This window comes from Acomys minous (genome assembly GCF_964271855.1).
Source record: "Acomys minous genome assembly, chromosome: 7".
Classification (NCBI taxonomy): Eukaryota; Metazoa; Chordata; class Mammalia; order Rodentia; family Muridae; genus Acomys; species Acomys minous.
In genome coordinates this window covers 31,075,985-31,101,807 of record NC_140488.1, presented here as the reverse complement: position 1 = coordinate 31,101,807, position 25,823 = coordinate 31,075,985, and the positions used below count along the sequence as shown (strand labels likewise).

General features: G+C 36.0%; 1 protein-coding gene across 4 annotated transcripts in view; it reads right to left on the bottom strand.

Annotated features, from left to right (window-relative positions):
• The window catches only part of THOC2 (THO complex subunit 2), a 108,491-nt gene that overhangs the window by 57,116 nt on the left and 25,552 nt on the right, over positions 1-25,823 (bottom strand). For all 4 annotated transcript variants that reach the window (XR_014780545.1, XM_084788731.1, XM_084788732.1 and 1 more), the window contains exons 3-11: positions 24,753-24,844; positions 22,418-22,469; positions 17,314-17,384; positions 15,698-15,819; positions 14,697-14,830; positions 6,941-7,107; positions 2,495-2,587; positions 1,155-1,310; positions 255-427 (exon numbers count right to left, since the gene is read on the bottom strand). Coding sequence is in view for 3 of the 4 variants with exons in the window: in XM_084788731.1 (XP_084644857.1) it covers positions 255-427; positions 1,155-1,310; positions 2,495-2,587; positions 6,941-7,107; positions 14,697-14,830; positions 15,698-15,819; positions 17,314-17,384; positions 22,418-22,469; positions 24,753-24,844 (1,060 nt within the window). In the remaining variant the exon portion in view is untranslated. The remainder of the gene's footprint in view (positions 1-254; positions 428-1,154; positions 1,311-2,494; positions 2,588-6,940; positions 7,108-14,696; positions 14,831-15,697; positions 15,820-17,313; positions 17,385-22,417; positions 22,470-24,752; positions 24,845-25,823) is intronic.

The following is a 25,823-nucleotide window of genomic DNA, read 5'->3' as shown; positions in this document are numbered from 1 at the left end:
AAGGTATTTTCATTCCCAATAATACAGACTCCAGAAGCTTAACCTATAGTTTTCATGTTATACTGCAGCTAGAACACTGGGAAATTAGGAGAGAAGTCGTGTACACATGGTTGACTGCACTGTGAATAGTCCTTACGTTTTTAGAAAATATAGTAATAGTTATGCTAGAATTAAAGAGAAAAGATAGGAATATACAGATTTTCTTAGTCATCCAAAACTATTTATATCTTAATGCTTTGTATAGAGTAACAAACCTTCGGTAGAGAGGCTCAACAGTTATGTGAATGAGCTTGCAAATAGCAAGAGCTATTAGTTTATGTGATGCTGCATAGTATGGAGGCATCTGATCCATAATGTTCTGTGCATGCTGCCAATCACCGATCTTTAACAAGGCTTCCAACAAACCAAGCTTCTGGTTATCAGGTGGCTAAAAATGAACAAACATAACAATGATATTTGGTATACAGATATTTCTCTTTAAAACTTGAGCTAAATATCATAATAATGTACATCAACAAAGTTGCAAATCCTGGAAATTTAACAATAGTTGCCTGAATTTTTAGTGACTTGAAAAAAGTAATCGGATCTTTTGAGGGTTTTTTCTTGTTTTCTGTTGTTTTATTTTCCTGTTTAGCACGTACATAGGCATTACAATTTATAAACTTGGAATTAAGTTGGACTTCATGCTACACTGTGCAGGAGACATTAGAATCTACTCATATTTGACAGTCCCTTTAGGATTTGAAGACTATTATACAGACAGAAAAAATAAAATCAATAGATTTTGTGATTTTCTTTTATTTTGAAATTTACAAGAAAAAAACACAGCAATTTTCTTTGTTAAGATACCATTCTTGAGACCAGGCATGGTGGTGCACACCTTTAACCCCAGCACATGGGAGGCAGAGGCAGGCAAATCTCTGTGAGTTTGAGGTCAGCCTGGTCTACAAAGTGAGGCCAAGACAGCCAAGGCTATACAAAGAGACCCTGTCTTGAAGAAAAAAAAGATACTGTTCTTATTAAAATCCAAATGAGTATCACCCAAATCAAATTCTACATAATCAAGGAATTATATATCCATAAAGTGATAAACCACGAGAAATTAAATTTCATAATTCTAAACAATGTAAATTTGACTAGATTAAGTGAGGTACCTTCTCTACTTTCTCATCGTCTTTGTCCTTTTCTTTGTCCCGTTCATCAAGTTTTTCAGAAGACAATACAACCATTGTGAGTTTTCTTACAATTTGCTTAGCTTCTACAATTTCTCGTTTGTATTCATCCATAATGCAATTATCAGCTGGAAGGAGCTAAAAATGGATCATTAAAATTTTTAAAGAGTTAATATAAACAGCTTGCACATATAAAAACAGATATGATTCTTCAATTAGTACATCTATAAATAAGACCATGTAATTCATATTTATGGCTTCTTTCCAAATAAGTCTGATTTTTTGTTCAATAATTTTAAGAGGTTAATACCTGAGTTTTATGCACATTTTAAAGACATTTAGAAGTAAATGTTTCATATCGTTGGTATGCTAAAAGTTATAAATTAGTTTACCACTTAATTTATAAATATACCCAAGATATGTACCTATTCCATTGAAAAATCACAGGAGGAGGGGTGTTCAATGGTAAAGAAAAGTTTGACCAGCTTGACTAGGCCTGATGTTTGACCTCCAATACCACTTAAAATTAACAAAAGCCATGTATTTCCCCTTTAAAAGCCAAACTTCAAACTAAACAAAGTATGACATCTATGTCAAAAGGGTAGGCTTGAATGTTCCTCTTTTCAATTACAAAAACTATTAATAATGTGGTATTTCATAGTAAGTCATAAACTAGTTTCTAGATAAATACAAAAAACAAAGTGGCATGTATCTTGTCAACCCTCCATAGTGAGGGTTGATTATCTCAAATCCAGCTCTACCTTGAACATGTGGAAGATTGTTACTATGAGCCTTTCATAATAATAAACCTGAGACAAACAAAAACACAGCCCCCCAAAATTACTTAGTTTCTCTTAGAAACTAAGAGAAATTTCTACCCCTGTAAAATGCATAATCTATTTCAATAGCTAAGGTTAAGTAAGGCAAACAACCAGTGAACATTAAAAGTAAAATACTATATACTGTACAGCAATGTTTACCTAGCAGTATCTAAGCAATCCCCCAATTCCTACAAGTCACATATAAAACAAAAAAGCCTGAAACTGTATTGCTTAGTGCTTGACCTTTCTCCCATGAAATAAGTATTAGTGGTGATTAAAAAGAGCTATATATCCAATCTTGAAACCTGTGTGACTAAGAGGAATTCAACGTTCATAGTTAGTTGGTCAAAGATTTTTTTAAGGCAGGCAAAGAAATAATGTATTATGGCTTTAAAAAAATAAAACCTAGGCATCTACATCCAGCAGCTGTATAATTGCCTACTCCTCTTCCCCACCCTTGGGAGGCAGAAACAAACACTCTTAACAGAGCACTTGACTTACGTGCACATAAAGATCATCTAGATCAATGAGATTAAATTGCAGAAGGACAGCTGCAACTCTGTACAAAGATGAGGGCGTCTCACCACTTGGTTCCTGAAAGAGGAAAAAGTCCTTAAGGTTTAAAGTAAAATTAAAATCTTATTTTTTCTACCAATTATCAATAAAAATTAAGTACACTTCACTATTCATCATTATAAAACCAAACATCTGAATAATGAGGCAAAGATTTTTGCCAGCATCCCAAAGCATTTTCAGATGATGAGTTTTTTAAAAAATCTATTTTGAAACTAAGCATCTTCTACAATGCATGAGAATATTGGAGCCGGGCATGGTGGCACACGCCTTTAATCTCAGCACTCAGGAGGCAGAAGCAGGCAGATCTCTGTGAGTTCAAGGCCAGCCTTCTCTACATAACAAGTCCATGACAGCCAAGGCTACACAGAGAAACCCTGTCTCAAAAAAACAAAAAAAAGATTTGAGTAAGAGCTGAGACTTGAACAGAATGTGAGATTTAAACTGTATAACATCATCTGCATTTCTGTTTATAAAATTTGTTATTATGGTTGTTTTGTTTTTTTGGTTTTTTTGTTTTGTTTTGTTTTAATACTTGCTTTTCAAGTAGTTCTCAGTGGCCATGCAATGTAGATCGGCACAGTTGACAAGTGTGTGGAAGTACACCCTCTATACTTTTATGTCTTGAACTTTATGCTAAGTATGTCTATTTACACCCAACTTCCTCTTCAAAACAGTTCAAATAAATAAATCAGCATTAAAACACAGAATGGCAAAGTGAATTCCAGACAAACTATGAGGGTCTGGTATGTCTAGAAAAACAACTGTAGTCACTGAAACTAATCTTTAAACTTCTGTTGTCAATAGAACAACTAGTAATAAATAACAAGTCCAATGTAAATAAAATGCAAACACTGATAACATATTAAGTGTTTTATCCCCACAACACTGAGCCAAAACACTTGGGATACATAATACAACCAGAATCTAATTTGTATTGTTTAAAGAAGATACTATTTTGCTGTATTTCTTTCTTTTAAAAAAAAAAAAAAGAAAATTCAGTATTCTGCCTGCCCACAAGAAGAGGACACCAGATCTCATTATAGGTGGTTATGAGCCACCATGGTTGCTGGGAATTGAACACAGGCCCTTTGGAAGAACAGCCAATTTAGATGACTGATGTGAAGAAATTTCACATCACTGTCCATCCCTATCGCTATAATCAAATATGATTCAAATGTGAACACAAGACATGTTGTAATCTGAAATGTTCTGTGGTCTAAATTCTAAATATATGGCCCATATTGGAGAATGTTCCCTGTGCATTAAGAATAATGTATTCTGTTATTGTTGGGTGTTGACTTATTGTTAAGGGTGGCTACTTTTTTATTATTCTTTGTGTGGTATAGTGTTTTATACTATTCTGCCATTTATTTATTTATTTATTTATTTTGTTATGTATACAGTGGTCAGCCTGCATGTACAGCTGTAGGCCAGAAGAGAGCATCAGATCACATTATAGATGGTTGCAAGCCACCAAGTAGTTGCTGGGAATTGAACTCAGGACCTCTGAAAAAGTAGGCAGTGCACTTAACCTCTGAGCCATCTCTCCAACCCCCTATTTTGCTATATTTTGAGATAGGGTCTCAAGATATAGCCCAGGTAAGACTAGAACTCAATCTGTTCTTGCAACAGCATCCCAAGTACTTGAATTAGAGTAGGCCCCATCATTCCCAACACATCTAGTTAATTTGATCATTGATAAGAACAGGGTAAACAAGTAGTGAATAATTATCACAGGATAAATTTCACATCAGTCTAGTCTATTGGCAATATCTCGGTAAAGAGCAAATTCACAAAAGCTTATTTAACTTATTGCCAACCTCTTCTGAGGTTTCTGAATAGACTATATTATAAGCACTTGCACTGTGCCCTTAATCCTATTCTAGACAACTCATCTCAAGAAGTTTCATACTCGGACTGGAGAGATGGCTCAGAGGTTAAGAGCACCAACTGCTCTTCCAAAGGTCCTGAGTTCAATTCGAAGCAGCCACACGGTGGCTCACAACCATCTATAATATGATCTGATTCCCTCTTCTGGCCTGCAGGTGTGCATGCAGGCAGAGCACTGTAGATATAATAATGAATAAATACATCTTTTTTAAAAAGTTTTCATACTCTAAGGTCAAATATAAACTGTTCCCTCTGCCTCATGAATTTAGAGGCAATGCTGTTTAGCACATTTGTGTTTATAACTACTATAAAACATAAAACCCCTTCATGGATTGTCAATCTTATAGGCTGTCCACCATTTCATAACAATTTCTGACCTGAATTCAACCCTGTCTGTTGTTGTTTGTTTGTTTTGTTTTGTTTTTTGAGACTGGGTTTCTCTGTGTAGCCTTGGCTATCCTGGACTCGCTTTGTAGACCAGGCAGGCTTCGAACTCACTGAGATTCGCCTGCCTCTGCCTCTGCCTCTGCCTCTGCCTCCCAGTGGTGGGATTAAAGGCGTGTACCACAGGGCCTAGACTGTCTTTTGTTGATACAGGCACCACAGCTTTCTCCTATACGCAAATATAATATCTGCTTCTATACTGCTATTTTCAAATTATTTATACATTTGTATTTTTTTTTTTACCTAGCATACTGCTGGGTCACTTTTTTGTTTGTTTGTTTTTTGTTTTTAATGTACTCTGTCAAAAACTGACTTTGAATCAGAGAAATCGATTTCATAGTTAAAAGAGTTAGTAGTGAGGACAAGCTTTCTGGGCATTTTGCTAGTTGATTACTGCTCCTTATTTCCTACATCACTAGATTCTTTTGTTTGTGTGCCATTTTTATTTCTTTCTTGTCCTGTTCTGCTTCTTAGTGAGTACCTTGGGTATTACAATTAATATTTTATACTTAGGAATAAGTTAGTTTCAACTAACTACCAACCAGCTTGGCTCCAATAGGATAAAAATGGCTTGCTCCTTAATATCCCTGTCCTTCCCCTTTAAATGGTTTTGTCAATATATGAGTTATGAAAAGAGGGAGTTAACATTTTCAGGTAGTTACATGAAAAGAGGACAGTGAAATTCGGGAAGGGACCAATATACAGGTTGGCTACACATTCCTAAGAGCCTAAAGAAGACTTCATTCACACACTTTCCCTCACACAATCACAAATAGTTTAAAACCTCTCACAATGCTTCCTTCCCTTCAGCCCTAAGACTAGACGCTCATAATAACAAGATAGCTCTAGCAATAGGAAACAGGAAATCCCGTCACACAGAGCAGTCTGAGAGGTATTTCTTACAACAGCAGGTTGTTTCTAGCATCAAGTATTTCTTATACTTAAAGTTCAAAACTACTTATTAAACATTTATTTTAAAATATACAAAATGTTTTTAAAATACAAAATGTTTTTAAAATGTTATAAAATACTCATAGGTACATACTGGTTAAATCATTAGCAATATGTCCATGTAAAACTTTTTAATTCTAAAACTGACAATTAACTTGCTATTACTCAAAAACACTGTGATATGATCTGAAAGGTATACACCCCAAAAGTGTAAGCTATTTTAATTAATCATGTACCAAGTTAAATTTTCTCTACATTTTCATTTCAGCCATTGGTTACCTGATCAAATCTAAAACAATCAAGACGCCTTTTTAAATCTGATTAAATACTTGGACTTATTTCCCTATATTAAGAGTGGGCTCTCAAGCTTCTGGTAGGAAAATAAAACAGTTGTGGCTAATTTTTTAATAAAAGCTTAATACCACCAAAAGTACTTTTCAGTAGTTAGGCACCTCCATTAACTCTTTTAGAAAATAGCAGTGGCAATAACATGAAAGAATGAATGAGAGGTAACCAGAGAAATAGGGGGTCTTCAGTTGCTATGCTGATTTAGTAAAGCTAATGTGAAATATATTTCAAGTACTTCTTAACATCCCTAAAAATTCTAATAGCCTTCATATAAATAACCAAATCCTAAAATAATATACAGCCAAAGGCTTACGACAATCTAATATGCATCCATCTATCCAAGACAATTTTCTACCACTCCTTTTCCCATGTTAAAATACAGGCGCGTAAGACTACAGAGCATTCCTTCAATTGGTTACAAATTCCCACACCACCAATCTTCAGTCTCACAGTTATTTCCACATAGAAAACTCTCAACATACTCCTACTCCAAGTTTTACCAGACCCTGTCTCCTGAGGAAAAATTTAATTCTGCTTTTCTCCAGACATTCTCATCAGATCATTTATACTATTGATATAACTCTCGCCACAGCACCTCATTAGCCTTCCACTTCTCCTCAGCTAAAATGTTTGAGCTGAAACTAGCAAATAATACATTGCAAATAAAAAATAAACTACACATATAAAATTATGAAGGTAACTATACATACATACATATATATACATACATGTTTTTACCTGGTAAAACTTGAATTTGAACCCAAGAATATGACACAGTGTTTGCGGTTCACACATACTCATGTAAGATTCTAATAAAGATATAAAGAAGTCATCATGTTCTGGCCTGCATTCAAACACTTCTAAAATAACGTCCAAAACTCTATTGGGATCCAGATTAAAGCATCCTGAAACAGAAGAGATACATGTAAGTTCAGAAGTGATTCTATGTAATCTCTAGTAAAGTCATCAATAATGATAATATATAGTAAGAGAAAAATATTTTAATAGCTTATGTTCAAAGTCTGTCCCTCTCCTTCAGATGAAAATCTTCTCAAGAATATTTTTAAAGCCAAGTATTTTATAAATGAAAATTGAAATAACCAGTGGAATGGGCTGTCTTTGGTTAAAGACCCCACTGAAGGGTTGAAACTTTTTTTTAACTTTAGAGTTTTATATAATAGTAAAAGTAAACAATCAGCAAGCAATCCAAAGTTATTTTTTCAAATGACAGCTGTGGTATAACATAGGCTCTCTTGTGTTTATGTGTCTTAGAAAGGCTTTTGTTTCTCCTAAGAATCAACAGACATGTGGTCTTCAGAGAAATCATAAGCCTAGCTCTCTAACTCAACCACCAGTTACATTAATCAGCACACACAACACACACACACACACACACACACACACACACACACACACACACACACACACACACACACCCTGAAGAGCAGAAGACAGAAGTTCCAACAACAGCAGAATATGTACAGGAGGGAGGGAGGGAAGAGGGAAAGTAGGGAGAGAGTAGCGAGGGAGAGGGTAGCGAGGGAGGGGGAGGGGACAGAAATGGAGAAGGAGAGAGAGAGAGGGGGGTGGGGGAGGGAGAGATCATTTCTTTTCTTTTCTTTTCTTTTTTTTTTTTGAGACAAGGACTCTGTGTAGCCTTGGCTGTCCTGGACTCACTTTGTAGACCAGGCTGGCCTTGAACTCACAGAGATCCACCTGCCTCTGCCTCCCGGAGTGCTGGGATTAAAGACGTGCTCACCACACCCAGCTGAGAGAAAGAGCTTTATGCCTTTGGAGAAATATAAAAATCACCCTGGAATAGAACGTGTGGAAAGATAAAAAAAAAAAAAAATGACAGAACTGAAACAACCATGGACTCATTCTTCCATTTAAATTTTACTAAGTATAATAAGCTTGTGATACACAATTAAGACACTGCCACCTCAATCCATAAGGAGAGACCATGCCTTTTTAAGAATGATCACTGATTGGGGCTGGAGAGTTGTCTCGGTGGTTAAGAGCACTGCTCTTCCAAAGGACCCAGGTTCAATTCCTAGCACCCACATGGTAGCTCACAACTGTCTGTAACTCCAATTCCAGGGGACCTGTCACCCTCATACAGACAAACATGCTGGCAAAACACCAATGTAAATTAAATTAAAATAAATAAATGTAAAATAAATAAAAATAAATTTTAAAAAAAGTATCACTGAAGAAATGCACTGAAAGTAACTGCAGTTTATCAAAAGATGGACAGATAGGATATTACAACAAATTAAACCAGATTAAAGCAAGAAATATGATTAAGTTGACAATGACTTTTGTAAGGATGAAGCCAAACTGAATTCTTAACAGGAAAACAACAAACCAAGGTAACAGTGTAAGGAATAGTGTAGGAGAGAGGTCCATGTATAAATTTTAGGAATGACAAAAAAATTAACAGATTCAATAATCATGTTGATCATAGGATATACCTAAAAGACAGAGGAAAACATGCTTTTAATTTAAAAATAACAACTAGGAAGAATTCCTTTTTTAAAAGGTTAAAAGCTATGGACATGGCTTAGTAGAAAGAGTGCCTAATTAGTATGTGTACGGTCCTGAGTTCAGTCTCCAGCAATGAAGACATCTGAGGGGAGGTGTCTCTCCCTCTCCCTCTCCCTCTCCCCCAACTCTCTCTCTCACACACACACCTCCAACATACAAAGAAAGAAACAAGCTAATAAAAATCTATAGTAGCTGATTTCTCAGAAATACTATTTGTAAAAATAAAAAGCCATAATAAAGTACATCTTAAACCAAGAATCAATAGTTCAAGATGCAGAAAATATACTTAAAATAAAAGCATGATTATCCTGAAATTATTTTTAAAAGGTAAGCTTGAGAACATTAATAATGATTTTCTTTTGCACAGTAGGGAATAGAAACTTCAAATACACAGTCAACTGGGGGTGTCTCTGACTCATCTATCCTTGATACAAGGGACTGTGGCTAGTCTTATTGCATCTTGTTATGCCATATTTGGTTGATATCACTAGAAAGCCCCCTCTTTTCTGAAGGGAAACAGAGGAGCAGTGGATCTGAAGGAGAGGGGCAGTGGGAGGGGGACTGGGAGGAGTGGAGTCTCCAGTTGGGATATATTGTATGAAAGAATAGGTAGGTAGGTAGGTGGTAGAAAGAAAGAAAGATAGGATGCATTACATGAAATAAAAATAAATGAATCAATGAATGAAAGAAATAAAGAAAAATGAAAAAAAGTAAGCTGTGCCTAGGATGGTGGTGTACAGCTTTAATCCCATCACTTGGAAGGCAGAAGCAGGCGGATCTCTGAGTTCAAGGCTAGCCTGGTCTACAGATCTAATTCCAGGATAGGCAGGGCTACACAAAGAAGACATTTATTGTTGTTGTTGTTGTTGTTGTTGTTGTTGTTGTTATTATTATTATTATTATTATTATCATTATTATTATTATCGTCGTCATCATCATCATCATCATCATCATCATCATCATGGGTAGTAGTACTGCTACAATAAGAAAGGTTTAGGTGAAGGAGTAAACCAATTGACTTTCCTTTCAAAGAGGTTGTCTAAAAAGCTGATACAGTAACAATATAAATCTGGAGTGAATAAATTTTATATCCAGATTATACCAAGCCCTCTCAAAATAATGTAGTCAAAGGAGTTAAATATCCACAAATCTTTCAAAGAATTGTTTGGCTTAACATTTAATTTTCTCTGGTCATATTTCAAGCAACTAAAAGAACCTATGAGATTGAAAGAGAAAAGGCTCACATCCTACTTTTCCACACTAACTCTTCAACCTTAGATACCAGCAAATGAAGCTGTGGTAGGACATTGGACTAAAAACAGCTTCTGGATGACCCAGTTAAAGAGATGAGGCAGTGTAAGAAAGAATACACTATTCCAAAGTGAGAAAGTAGAAAAGCTTGGAAATTCAATGACACTGATTAAACAGCTACAAACTGTCAAGAAAAAAAAAGGTAACACACTGAAAAGAAAACAAGACAAGCATGCCAGATACAGCCACATGGCTCCCCAGTGAGCTTAGGGAAGGCAGAAGCCCCATTCAATAGGTAAGATAGGTCACCCTGCTCAAAAGAGACTGACATACCTACTTTGGGACTAGCACACAGGTCTCACAAGCCTCAAATCTAAATGTGTAGGATTTGAAGACAGTGATTCCTCCACAAAATAGTTAGCAGTGGGCAGAAATCTCATTTTGACACTTTGTAACTCAAAGCACAGTGATTGAGACAAACATCATCTTCAGAATTAATTTTTTGCTTAAAACTGAGCTACACTGGATACCTGAAGACAAGGGACCGCAAATTCCAAGTACAGGAAGACTAAAGCAATGAACAACCATGGCAGGTGGCAGATGTTTTCTTTTGTTCTGTTTCCCTTAACAGAGATTTGCCAGAAGTCAAGTCCACCACAGATCAAGTGAGCAGGTATCTACAGAATATTCTATCAAATAGATACAGAATACACATCCTTACAAGTGATCGATGGAGCCTACTATAAGTACAAGACAAAAAAAAAAAAGGTCTTCACACATACAAAAGAACTAAAGTAAGTTATTTTATCAGATCATGATGGAACAAAATGAACAACTGATAGCAAAAGAAATGACACAAATCAGAAATTGTTCAGTTGGAAACTGAACAATATATTCTTGGATAACTAAAATGGGTCACTGAAGAAATCAGAAAAAAAATTTTTAAAAATTCAAAGTGAAAAGTGAAAGCACAACTTACCAGAAGCTATGAGATATAGAGCTCAAGCAGTTTTAAGAGAAAAGAGTATGAATGTTTACATTTTTAAAATCAGTAAGCTTATGATAGACTCCCAATGCCATAGGAAAAAAATAAGAACAAGGCAACCCCCCAAAACAGTAGGTGGCAAAAAATACCAAATGATTAATACCCTACTCAAACAAACCAAAGAAAGAAAAGACCCACATCAGTAAAACAGAAAGGGAAGGGAAAATTTTATAACAGACTCTAATAAAATCCAGATGACCATTAAGGAATACTCTGATAACTTTTATATTTTACAAACATAGGAAATCTAAAAGAACAAATAAATTCCAAAACACATAATATCCATCAAAATCAAATCTAGAAGATACAAACAATTTAAATAGACCAGTAATAAGCAATGAGATTGAAACTAAAAGCACCTCCCCAAAAAAGAAAAGCCCACAACTGAATAGACTGACTCCCAAATGTTGCCAATCATTTAAGAAAGTACTAATACCAATACTTCTGAAACTGTTCCACAAAACAAAAAGAAAGAAAAGATACCACATTCATCCTACAAAAATCAGCCTTATCATGATAGCAATAGCAGATCAGAACACAACAACAAACAGATAAATTTCCCTGAAAAAAGAAGTACAAAATCTGTCCAAAAAGATATCTACAAACCAAATTCAAGAAAACATTAATAAGTTCACACATGGCCAGACATGTGATGTACATTATTAATTCAAGAACACAGAAGACAGAGGCAGGCCAATCTCTATAAGATTGAGGTCAGCCTGGTCTACAGACAAAGTTCTAAGCCAGCAGAGAGACATGGAGAAACTCTGTCTCACAATGAAAATTAAAACATCATTATAGAAGAACAAAAGATCCTAAACAGCAAAGCAATTCTTAGCATAAAAATAATGCTGGTGATAACAAAATACCTGATCTCAGATTACACTACAGAAGCACACTAACAAATACTGTATGCAGATGAATAAACTAGATGATCCAGAAATAAACCACAAGTATGTCATTTTTGACAAAGTTGCCAGAAACATATATTGAAAACTAATTTCAACAAATAGTGCCAGGAAAACGGGATGCCAACATGTAGAGGAATGTAGACACACATCTCTCCTCCTCCAGAGTAATTCCAATGGATCAAATACCTTAATGTAAGACCTGAAACTTTGAAACACTAAAGGAAAATCCTTCACAATTTAGGCCTAGACAAGGACTTTCTGTGAAGGGCTCCAACAGCACAGGAAATGATCCCTAGAATTGACAAATGAAATTATATAAGATATAAAAGATTCTGCACAGCAAATTAAATGATCACCATAGTAAAAAGACAGTCTGAAGAACAAGAAAAAAATTTTTGCCAACTACTAATCAAATGAGAAATTAGTAAGTAGAATATAATGATTAAAAAGACTCCAACCACAGCCGGGCGTTGGTGGCACACGCCTTTAATCCCAGCACTCAGGAGGCAGAGGCAGGCGGATCTCTGTGAGTTCGAGGCCAGCCTGGTCTACAAAATGAGTCCACGACTGCCAGGGGTGTAACACAGAGGAAACCCTGTTTGGGAAAAAAGAGTCCAACCCCACCCCACCCAAAAAAATTCACTCCATCAGCAAACAGGTTAATGAACAGTACTCAAAAGAAGAAATATAAATGGTAAATACTTGAAAATGTGTTCAAATATTCCTTAACCATCCAGAAAATGCAATGAAAACTGCTTTGAAAGACCATTTCATGGTTTTCAAAATGGCTCTCACCAAGAAAATAATCAACAGCAAAATGTTGGTGAGGATATAGGAAACTCTTATTTACTACTGGTGGGAATTTAAAGTGGTTCGACAGTGTTCCTCGAAAACACTAAATTGTAGAACCACTACATGATACAACAGTGTCACACCCGATATACATGTTCTTACATAGTCTAAATCACAAAAAGATTAGTTATAAGAACTAATACAGTATAAATACTTGTAACAGATTTCTCCCATGAATATTTTCAACATTGTAGAAATGGAGGACCTTGATATTGTGGTAAGTGCTAACAAGAAAAACAGCCTGAGAAAAATAAGCATTGCTGAGAGTGGTGACCAGGGAAGCCTTGAGAAGATGGTATCTGAGTGCATCTGGGTCTACCACACTTTACAAGAAGCCAGATAGATTCGAATAAATGCAAGCCATTAATCATGTGGATCATGAGCCTGAAGTGGAGATGTTGTCACATTGTTCTATAGAGATAATAACCTCTTTTCTATGAGAACAAAGTTGAAGAAAAGAGAGGATTGAACACTTTACAGTTACATAAAAGCATACCTTCAAGAAAATCAGTCTTTGAAATGCTCCCAAAATAACAAAGGCATAAAAAAGGTAAAAACCCGCAAAGAAAGAAAAAAAAACAGGAAAAAGAGACATGCACATAAAAGGAGATAAAGTGATAGCAAATGCTAGGAGGGGTTCCATAATATGAGATCTTAAGAGGGAGGGAACACTATCTTAAGGACATGACACAGTACAAGGAAGAAAAGTACAGTATGGCAGAACTGACAAGCTTCACAAGCTACATAAAGGGGGAATCTGCAGGGGAAAGTGCACAGCCTACTCTGGAAAGAAAAGAAATCTGTACTAGAGGAGTTTTTAAAACAAGTCACTGACACAGTCAAGAGTCCTTCAGGGCTAGAGGCTCACTCATCTGATGTTCAATCACCATAGGACAGAAGTAGAAAAGAAACTAGATCAGCTACCAGAACCTGACCTCAAAGACAAAGGTAAATTTCAGCTGAATGTAGCCTTAGCTTCTACACTTGGAGTCACCAAAAGCCAAGCCAAAGAATAAGGAAAACTGAAATAAATAAAGCTTTATCAGAATGCCTACATAAAGCATTAGAAGACAATAAGGATCCAGGCAACTTGTGTGCCTTAGTCAGATATAAACGCCAAAACAAACAGAAAAAAACAAGCTGAGGATGAATGGCAGCTAATGAGGCAGGAAATAACACTCCTCCTGGGGGTCACAAAACATACGATTTTATACAACTTCAAAATATTCCCTAGCTAGAACACCACCTAATAAATAATTCCAGGATGTCCTGCCAATCTTAAAAAACCAGGATTACCCTATTCACTCCTCCTGTCTATAAATGTCAGCTACTTTTGTCAAATGTTCAATACAAAAGTAATGTGACAGAAACGCTATTTTAAAACTAGAGAGAACATTTTTCTGTTATATTCGTGCAGCATCCTGCTACTTTCAGAAATAAAGATAAAATATGTATCAAAATCCCTCATAAATTTATTTGTAAATCAAGTTCAAAAGGGCTATATGTCACCAGGAGTCAAGAGTTCTCCAAACATTTATTAAAGTTTTCTCTCTATAAAAATGTCTAAGAAACAGTTAAAATTTACAAACAGAAGTGTTAGAACACAAGAGCTAATATACAAACAGGTAACAATGACAAAAACATTTTTCATAAAGATCATGATAAATGTTTTAAATACTGATAAAATACTGAAAATAAAAGTTATGTAATTCTAGGTTTGGAGGTTCTTTGTTTTGTTTCTTGAGAAAGGATCTCCTGTTCTCCAGGCTTGACTCTAACTCAGTAAATAGCTGAGGATAATTCATTTTGTCTTTATGGATATCTTCCAAAAGTTAAAATAAAGTTTATCTTAATAACACATGTATATTATAGACACAAGTTGGCTTACCTATTAATGATTTGATATTTTCTAATATTAAATCACTAGTAATATTTCCAGATAAATCTTGTCCCAGTTCAGCAATCAGCTTGGCATAACCTTCATTCTCTTCTCTTAATAAATTGAATTTTTGCTGCTTATAACTGAAATCATAAATACCATTAAAAGGATAAAATTAATTTCCATTATCAGGCTTTCACAATGTAGGGCACTCTCTCTGAATATTACTAACTTAACACAATCATGAGAATGGCTATTACAGTTTAACTTGTGTATTGTCTAGTATAAAAAGCAATATAAGTTAACAAGAACATGCCAACAAACCAATAGTTCCACTACTGACTATGAATATAGCCATGGTTATAAAATATTTAATGCTAACAACCTAAGAGTTTAATATGGATCTGGAGAAGTAGCTCGGCAGTTTAAAAGCACTTGCTGCTCTTCCAGAGGAGCACCTATATGTTCCCAGCACCTATATGAGGTAGCTCATAAAGTCCATATAACTCCAACTCCAGAGGAATCCAATACCTCTGGTCCCTGAGGGCACCTACACATATCCCACATATAGACACACACAAAAACATATCATTTAAAATAAGTCTTCTTAAGGGGGCTGAAGAGAGCCCTGGAGCACTGTCTGCTCTTACAGAGATCCCAAGTTTAATTTCTGGCAACCACATGATGGCTCACAACCACCTATAATGTGATCTAATGCCCTCTTCTGGCACGAAGGTGTACAAGCAAATAGAGCACTCATATACACAAAATAAATAGAATCTTTTTTAAAAGTCTTCTTAGAAACAATGTTATCTCAAACTCAAATGTGGACAAAGTTTTAACATAGGAATAGCTCACTGAAAACTCAATAATTTAAGTGTTTTAGAAGAAAAAAAATACTGACCACAAACAAAAAAATAGACTTAAAAACACTTTTAGAGACTGCTACTATTTAAAATGAGAAATAAACATTCAGCTACTTGCTCTGTAACAAAACCATGTATACTTACAAGAGTTTTGTCTTGATTTTAACTGACTTTTGGTTGAACTGCTGTGACTGTTTGATAAGCCCTAATGATTCCAAAGTTTCTGGATCCAAGCGTTCCTTCAGAACTGTGTCTGAAACTAAATACTGCATTAAAAAATGTTAAAGACCATTTATTCTTTAGCATTCCAACTATGCACCCAATCTTAAAAATATTCAAATAATCTTTCCAATGTAAGAATACAAAATCACATTATATCTTTATAAAGCCTAGAATTTCAACTCAACAAAATGACTCTCCAAATACCAAAATATAAAATATATAGCTCCTTCAAAAATTACTTTAAAATGGCATGTTTGCTATACACATCTTATAAAGAACAAAACTACAGGTTACATTTCATTACACTGAGCTTGTCTTAACTCAATTTTCACTTAACATAGTACTTCAGCATTCTACATTTTCTACAGTAAGCCAAACTGCAATTTAACAAAGAAAAGAGCATTCTTCTAAATCCTAGTAATGGTATTTTTTCCTTGGTTCTAATTTATGAACATAAAGTGGCTTATTGGACAATTATAACTTCTATTTTTGTGGGGGAGGGTTGCTGTTTATTTAAAGACAGAGTCTCATATATCCCAGGTTGTCTTTTGAATTTACTATAGCTGACAATGATTTTGAACTTCTAGTCCTGCCTCCACCTCCCAAGTGCTGAGACTACAAGCATGTGTCACCATGCCCCTTTTACAGGTTAGTAGGGGTAAAACCCAGGGCTTCATGCATACTAGGCAAGCACTTTAGCAGCTAAGCCACATTTACAACCAAACTTGTGGGGTTTTTTTTAACTATCTCAAATTTTTATCCCTGCCTAATAAAGACAGTACAAAAAAAAAAACCAGCTTAAGAACAACCTACAGGCTGGACACGATGGCATATGCCTGTAATCCCAGCACTCTGGGAGGCAGAGGCAGGTGGATCACTGTGAGTTCAAGGCCAGGTTGGTCTACAAAGCAAGTCTAGGACAGCCAAGGCTACACAGAGAAACCCTGTCACGAAAAAACCAAAATTAGATAGATAGATAGATAGATAGATAGATAGATAGATAGACAGACAGACAGACAGACAGGAAGGAAGGAAGGAAGGAAGGAAGGAAGGAAGGAAGGAAGGAAGGAAGGAAGAACAATCTACAATAAATTCTACTTACTTTACAGTTGCTTACCTTTTTGAATATTAGGAACTCACTAGGTCAGAAATATCACTAAGGGTTGGGTTTTTTTTTTCTTTTTGGTTTTTTTGGTTTCTCTATGTTATCTTAGCTGTCCTGGACTCGCTTTATAGACCAAGCTGGCCTTGAACTCACAGCGATCCGTCTGCCTCTGCCTCCCAAGTGCTGGGATTAAAGGCATGCGCTACCATGCCTGGCTCACTAAGGGTTTTTATATGCAGAGATTAAGTAATTTAGAATTATGATTATTTCACAGAAATTGCGTGCCCAATTTCACAAACCATTCCAAGATCTAAATCTCACCTTATCATGAATTCAACTGAATGTCAATATCTTCTTCCATTTAAAATGATTAACTGAGATTATATTTATTGAATGCAAAATTTAGAAGGGGAAAGTATATTTAAAAACTTACCAAACATGCTAATACCAATTGTGTAAAATAGTCTCTCTTGCTTTTTTCTTCTAAACAATTTGTCTCGATATCTATAACAGGAAGAAAAGAGATACAAGTTTCATTTTTCTGTACTCTCTACTACTAAAAGAGACATCTTCTTCAAAACTTATTTTTAAATGCCTCTTTCTGGGCCAGGTATGGTAGTACACACATGCAATCTCCGGACCCAGAAGCAAGAGGCATGAGGACGACAAGTTCAAGGCCAACCTGGTCTATACTATGAGCCCCAGGTCAGACCAGACTACACAGAAATACCTTGTCTCAAAAATAAATATAATTGAATAATATCTCATTCTGAATCTGGAAAAATTGTAAAATGTAATAACATTATCTTTTATACATATATAAACACTTTAATTTCTCTTAATACTGATGACTGACCCTGTCACGTATATGGATATATACACAAAATCTTAGAAATAAAAATATTATTCTCAAAAAGAAAAAAATCCTAGCAAACTTTAAATGACCACTTGTCAGAGATGCTAAGATAAAGACTTATTCCTTAATGGCCAAGTTGAAGTGGGTAACAACAAAAATCTCTTTTAATTTAGCTGGGCTTGGTGGCACACTACAGTAATCTCAGGCCCAAAAGGCTAAGACAAAGGATCAAGATCGTGACTGGCCTGGACTAAATAGTAAGATGCTGAGTCATAACAACAATAGCAAAAGAGGCCTATTTTATTGTTCTTGGTTTGGTCCTCTAGGCCCTCTTTTAGTGAGTCTATATGTGCAATGTACATAGTAAAAGTAGGGTATTAACAATGTGTATAGAGGCCACAGGATGATGTCCAGTGTCTTCCTCAATTGCTTGCCACTTTATTGAGGCAGGGTCTCTCACTGAACCCAAAGTTTGCCAATTTGGCTAGTCTAACTAGGAAGCTTGCCCAAGATATCCTGTCTCTGCCTCCCATGCACTAGGATAGCAGGTAAGCCACCATACTGCCCCCTTCCCCCTTTTTTAAGACCTAATACAGCTGGCCTCAAACTCAAAGATCCACTGCTTCTACCTCCCTAGTGCTAGGACTCGAGTCGTGCACCTGGCCTTACCCTGGCTGCTCTTGTGGGTACTGGAGGTCCAAACTCTGATTCTCATGCTGTATCAAGTGATTTATCCACTAAGCCAGCTTCTCAACCTTGGTTTGTTTTGTTTTGTTTTGTTTTCCGTTTTACAAAAAGGTCTCCTTTTATAGCACTGTTTTGCCTTAAACTTGCTATGAACTTCAAGCTGATCTTCAAATCACAGCAATTCTTTCCTCAGTGCTGGCACAAAAGTATTTCCTAACTTTAAAGAGTCACTTATCAATGAAGTTGAGTCTAATCGCCACCAAATCTATGAAAAGTCAGTAATAAATGGTATATTTAAAATCTAATTTTGAATAATTCTAGTCACTAAATTTTTGCCTACTGAGATATTTAAAAACAAAGACTTCCTTCAGTTCTACAAAATTTTTCCAACTTTAGATCTATGGTGTGGAAGAAATAAAACAATTAATGCAAATGTCAAACATAAAAAATTTAAAATAGGATTAACAGGATAACACAAAGGTTGATTTCGGAATTGTTGCCTTAACTGATTAATTTTTTTTTCTGAGTCTGGGTCTCTTGCAGCAAGGCTGACCCCAAACTCACTACATAGCCAAGATGACCTTAAATTTATGATCCTCTTGCTTCTACTTCCCAAGTGTTTAGAATTACAGGCTGACTAACTTATTTTAAAGTCAACTGGTAATTCAGAATATAAAATAAAAGTCATCAGTCTTAGTGAAATAATAACTATGAGGCTCTAAGTAGGTCTTTTAAAATAACAGCCTCATCATAGTTTTGCTTTAGTTTACTTTCTACTGTCAACACAAAGAATCAAAAAGGAAGGAGATTTATCATCAAACAAAATACTTATCATCACTACTTATATTTTTTCTGGCCCTTCACTCTTCCTTCTTCACAGTGCCCATATCCTAGCCACTGTAGCACAAAGCTAGCATAGGTACATTAAGAAAATTTTAGGAGCTCTGAATGTGGCTTAGTTATAGGAGCACTTGCCTATCATCTGTGAGATCCTGGGTTCTATCCCCCACATCACAAAGGAAGAAATAAAACAATGCAACTTACAGTACAATTTTACCTTTTTTTCTGAGACAGAGTTTCATTATGCAGCTCTGGCAAGTCTGGACCTCACTATGTAGACCAGACTGACCTCAAGCTCACAGAAATCCACCTACTTCTTCTTTTTTTGCTTTTTGTTTTGTTTTGGTTTGGTTTGGTTTGGTGTTTGTTTGTTTGTTTTGGTTTTTCCAGACAGGGTTTCTTTGTGTAGCCTTGGCTGTCCTGGACTCACTTTGTAGACCAGGCTGGCCTCGAACTCACAGTGATCTGCCTGCCTCTGCCTCCCGAATGCTGGGATTAAAGGCATGCGCCACCACCGCCCAGCTCAAATAATCTATTTTTAAAGATTTATTTATTTATTATTAAATATACAGTGCTCTGTCTGCTTTTACCCTTGCAGGATCACATTTCAAATGGTTGTGAGCCACTATGTGGTTGCTGGGAATTGAACTCAGGACCTCTGGAAGAGCAATCAGTACTCTTAACTGTTGAGCCAAAAAGTTCTCTTAACACATTAAAAAGACAACATGATATAGTAAAAAGATCATGGGTTCTGGAGCCAAAGGACCGAGGTTCAAATGTTGCCTTACCAGTTACACTGCTAGAAAAAATAACCACCTTGCTAAATCTTTCTTTCCCAATCTACATACCTACCACACAGAAGTTGTTATGAAGATTGAGATTAAACGAAAAGCTTTATCATGGTGCCAAAACATTAAAGGAGCTCCAAAAATAGAACCTATATCATAATGTCATTATTACCATCATCACTATTAGACATATTCTCATCCTTTTTAAAAGTAGCCTACTAGTTTTATGTGTATGAGTATGTGTGGTATCTATGAAAGGAGCTAAGGATGAGGAACTGCAACGTGGGGTCTGAGAACTAAACCTGTATTCTCTGCAAGAGCAACAAGTGTTCCTAAGCACTAAGCCACTTCCCAGCTAGCCAGATAGCATTCTCTTTTTTTTTTTAATGATTTATTTGTTATGTACACAAGTGTTCTGTCTCCAAGTATGTGTACACAGCAGAAGAGGGAATCAGATCTCAAGATAGATGATTGTGAGCCACCATGTGGTTGCTGGGAATTGACTCAGGACTGCTGGAAGAGCAGTCGTGCTATTAACCTCTGAGCCATCTCTAGAGCCCTCTATCATTCTTAATCCAAATTCCTCTACTTGTTCTGGAGTCATATATCATTGTTTTTCCTGCCAAGAGTAAATGAACATGAGAGGGCAAGTGAAGGATAGTCTAATCCAAATATGGTATTCTAATCTTTCCAGTAAAAATGTTTGGGTAGTATGGAAAAATTCCCCCCAAACTAAATAAAATCATCATTATGAATCCATGTTACAGTAAAATGCTGTGAAACAACTCATATGTCTAAAAAAAAACTATGAAGGTAAACTATATTTTAGCAAAATAAGTCAATTTAAGAAAAACTAATAGAATGAAGAAGGTAATAATTGATGATTACTAAAGAAAGACAATGGTGGCACACACATTTCACACCAGCACTCAGGGAGGCAGACGCCAGTGCATCGCTGTGAGTTGGAGGCCAGTTTGGTCTACAAAGCAAGTGCAGGACAGCCAAGGCTACACAGAGAAACCTTGTCTCAAAAGAGAAAACAAACAAACTAATATTCAGGAATTCATATTAGCTAAGACCAAACTCTAGACGCTCAAGAAGCCATTTAAGTAATCCACCTAATCCTAGGGGTAAGAACAATGAGCTGAAATAATAAAATAACTCTTGCCAACCTGGCAAACTCTTGAAGCCTAAGTCTTGTTTAAAGGTAATATATGTCTAGCAATGTTATCTGTTAGGATTCAAAGTTTCAGAAAGCACAAAACTAATGGGGAAGCCATGGTGAGTTATTTTAATCAATAGCTAAAATTAAACAAATAAATTTTTAAAACACATTATTTGCAAATCCATATTTTCCTTAGAGAAATACTATATCTAAATGTAAATTAAAGAAACATTCCTTTTTTTAAAAAGTCTTACATTGATTTTTTTTTCGAGACTGAGTTCCTCTGTGTAGCCTTGGCTGTCCTGGACTCACTTTGCAGACCAGGCTAACCTCCAGCTCACAGAGATCTGCCTCGCCTCCCAGGTGCTGGGATTAAAGGCATGCACCATCATGCCTGGATGAATTCTTATGTCTGGATAAACACAAATCAGTTTCTTACCCTCAAAACAAAAGTACTTTTAATTACTATGACTAATTTGACTTGTTTTGCAATTAAGAACCAAAAGGGAACAACAGCAAAGTAGGAATCTTCACAGTGTCAAGTGTGAGATTCAGAGAAATCTCATTGAATGACATTATGTAGTTACTAAAATTGTAGAAAGTCAAGACAAATGTCAGAAAACTTAACTTTTTCACTTTAGCTCAAACTTATATAGACACTGTCAAACACTCATAAAATTAAATTGTACTATAAATTTACTTCATAAATTAACTGTGATGACACTTGATTTACAAAACTATACTCTGTGTAAAGTTAAAAATGACTGAAGAATTACAGAAACATTTGTACATCTGTAAAACCTTGAAAGAACACATGTAGCAAATGTGTAGCTTGGTCTTCATGTGGGCCTCCCAGCAACTAGAGCAGGGACGCTCTCTGACTCTGAGGCCTGCCTTTGGATCCCATTCCCCTAAATGGCCTGCCCTGTCTGATCTCAGTGGGAAGGATGTGCAGTCCTGTAGCGACTTAATGTGCCAGGGTGGGTTGGTATCCGTGGGAACCTCCCCCATGTCTTAGGAGAAGAAGAGGGAAGAATGGGGAAAGGGTATGTGACAGGAGACTAGAAGAAAAGTGAGGGGCGCTGCAATCAAGATATAAAATGAATAAACAAATCTTTTTTTTTTAGTCTTAAAAGAAAACATTTAACATGAATTTACCACAAAGTACATGTTGCATACAAAACTAAAGTTTAATACGTACCTAATATGCAGAATACATCGGCAAGAATAGAAGGCATATCCTCACGAAATTCCTTAAACAATAGATTTACAATAAATTTCAGAATAGCACACAGAATATGTTATTATTTCAGAATAATGCTCACCAATCAACTAGAAATCAACTAAACTTCAACATCTCTACATTAGAATTCTCCAAAGAACATTTCATAAATATAAGAAAATAGGTTAGAAGAAAGTACTTGTGCTGGGCATATGGTACAGGCCTCTAACCCCAGTGCAGGAAGGCAAAGGCATGCAGATTTCTGTGACTCACATCAGCATGGTCTACATGCCTGGGGCAAGCCACAAAGGGCTGCATAATGAGATCCCATCTCAAAAAAAAGGAAAAAAAAGAGGAGGAAGAAGGAAGACAACTAGGAGGAGGAGGGCAGAAGAAAAAGCAGCAGCAGCAATTTAAATTTCTACTGCAGAGTGGCCTTTTAAAAAATAAGAAAGCAGTAATCTAAAGAAGCACCTCAGAAAAGCACTAAAATGTAAAATACTTCACATGTACCTAAAGAAAGACGATCAATAAATTTTATTTTCTTTATTCACTCTTGTTTATTGCTTTTGGGGGAAAAAAAAACTGACCACAAATCCTATTTCTGGATGAAAGCACCAGCATTTTTCTAAGGGTGCCTCTTGGCCTACTACTCCCTTTATCAGTTTTAGAGCTGTTTCCCATTAGTAAGCATCACAGTTCAGTTACTGTAATTAGTTTTCTAGCACTGTAGCAACCCTAAAATTCATCTATTTTCAGAGACTATAAGAAAGAAATTCTAAAGAAAAAAGCTGGCAGTTGCTAGGAGTCACATAAATCCACTGGACAAATTACATTACTATGGAAAAGCCATGACAAAGGCAATGCAGTGTAGAAGCATATAGATATAATGAAGTAATCAAAATAAAGGAGACACTAACTAGTAAGAACCAAGTATATATAAAGAACATTTACTTAAACAATTTTCATAAATGGAAAAAGAATTACAGTCAAATAATACAAGCAGACTAAAACTATATCAACTATATCAACACACCAACTCACATTGGTGTGCCTAAGGCTATTTAATACAGTTAATGGCTCAGGGCACGCTAACAAAGCTTTACGAAAATTATATGATTCTTTTTCAACAAAGCATATTACAGGTACCTATTTACAAAAAGTAGAGAAGGGGGAACTGCATCCCCATCACCTAAAAATCCTTTCTGCCAAGGGGAATTCTGCAGCTGATCAGTTCTGGCATACTAATAACTGGAAGGATCCTTTAACTGGACAGTGGAATGGCCCCGACCCAGTGTTAATATGGGGAAGAGGGCATGTTTGTGCTTTTCCACATAATGCAAGACGGTTGCCGGAAAGGTTGGTGTGTTTTGCTGGAACTAAATATAAGACGGTTGATGCTATAGATAAAAGGAACAATGTGTCAGATGACGCAAGCTGATAGAGAGCTTTATTGGACATATATTCCTGTTACTCCTTTTCTTCAACCTGTTTCTTGAGATAATGTATGTCACAACATCCAACTGCTTGATTTCCCTGCATTTGAAGGGGAAAGGAGAATTCAAGTGTTCCAGTACCTATGAGGCATCCTCCTTGCGGACTTTGAGAATGTACTGATCTGACTGTACCTTGGAAATGGTGCTTTGCAGAGACTCCTCTGGAATATTTCCCTTCCGGAAACCAAATTTTAGGCTTTATGATTGGTCCTCATATAGGAGTGCTGCAAGCAGCAGTGATTATTCTAGTAGAAGTCCTTCCCCACCCTGATTGTTAGAGTCAGCTTTATTAGCAAGACTGTGGAGAACTGAAAAGGGACTTGTGATGTACTGTTGAGTGGTAAGATTTCTGTCATTATTCTTGTATCTACTATTTTTGTTATTCAGAGGCATGTATTCAGCCTGCGTGAGAGGCTAAGGAGGAAGTGAGTCCGAATGGAGCTTGTGGTGTCCTTGCTATATAAGCTGTGCTTGTGTGGAATCAAGTAGAGCCTTGGTCAGGATTTTTTGTCTTGGCTCCTATTTCTTCGTGTCTCTGTCCTTCTTCAATCCCCTCTCCCTCTTTCAAAGAACCTGTTCGACTTGTTCCGAGGGACTAGACAGTACATTCGTCTTGCTCACCCGGTTTGTGTAACATTTTCTTCCTTACAACCAGAGAGAAAGACTAAAATATCAATTTCTATAGAGCGAAAATGGCTTATAAATATTACCTTAAAACAACTATTATTTTGACAAAATGCATATTATACACTTTATAGATCTTTGTAGCAAAAATGAAGAGATATGCAACAATTACTGTTTTAAATATATATACTTACGCTAATGTCATTAAGAACACTAGATGCCTGCTCGTGCTTTAAATTTCCTTTAATGACATGGTATGACAACTCATAGAGAGCTTGTTGAAAATCTGTTAAACATAAAAGACATAGTGTAAAGACAGTCTCTTCAACAAGAAAGGCAAACTCTGCTAGAAAAAATATTCTTTTTTATTTCTTGCAATTATTATAAACATCAGTAACAAAACATATATTTATAATGGTTTTCTGTAGGAACTTACATAACTACTTGTAGAAAAAGAGTACTAAACTAAAGGGTTTAGGAAACATTAACCATCTGTTCTCTACTGTAATGACTAGTGGTAAGCATTCCCTTCTATTCTTTCCATGGCTACAAACCTCAGATATTGACGTCATGTACATCATTTAGTATTCTGATTCCTCTCCAATACTTCTTTTTCTTTTCTGGTAGTCCTGGAGCTGAATGTGCGCTTAGCAAGGGCTCTATCAATAAGCTACAGCACCAACCATTTTTAATTTTAGACAATGAAAGGGCAATCCTGCCTCAACCTTTCTGGTACTAGATTTACAGACATGTCAAACATGTAACTAACACACTTGACCTACTAACACATTTTAAAGCATTTTCCCTATGTTTCTAAAGTCTTCATAAATACTTTAAATGAGTGCACTTTACCCCAACAAGATATAAACAAAATTAGACAGGCGTGGTATTGCACACCTTTAATCCCAGCACTCGGGAGGCAGAGGCAGGCAGATCTCTGTGAGTTCCAGGCCTGCCTGATCTACAAAGTGAGTTCCAGGATAGACCAGGCTACACAGAGAAACCTAGTCTCAAAAAACCAGTGTGTGTGTGTGTGTGTGTGTGTGTGTGTGTGTGTGTGTGTGTGTATAACACGCACACAAAATTAACCATTTCCCCACCAGCCACATTCACAGATTTGTATAAATATATTCAGAGTACATTCAATTCAACCTCAGGGCTACAGTGAAACCTTAGGAGTAGAATAAGTATGGTAGGGAATTCCTTCCAAAATCTAATTTCTTTTACTCTTCAATTTCTATCAGAATTCAAACAAAAATGAATAT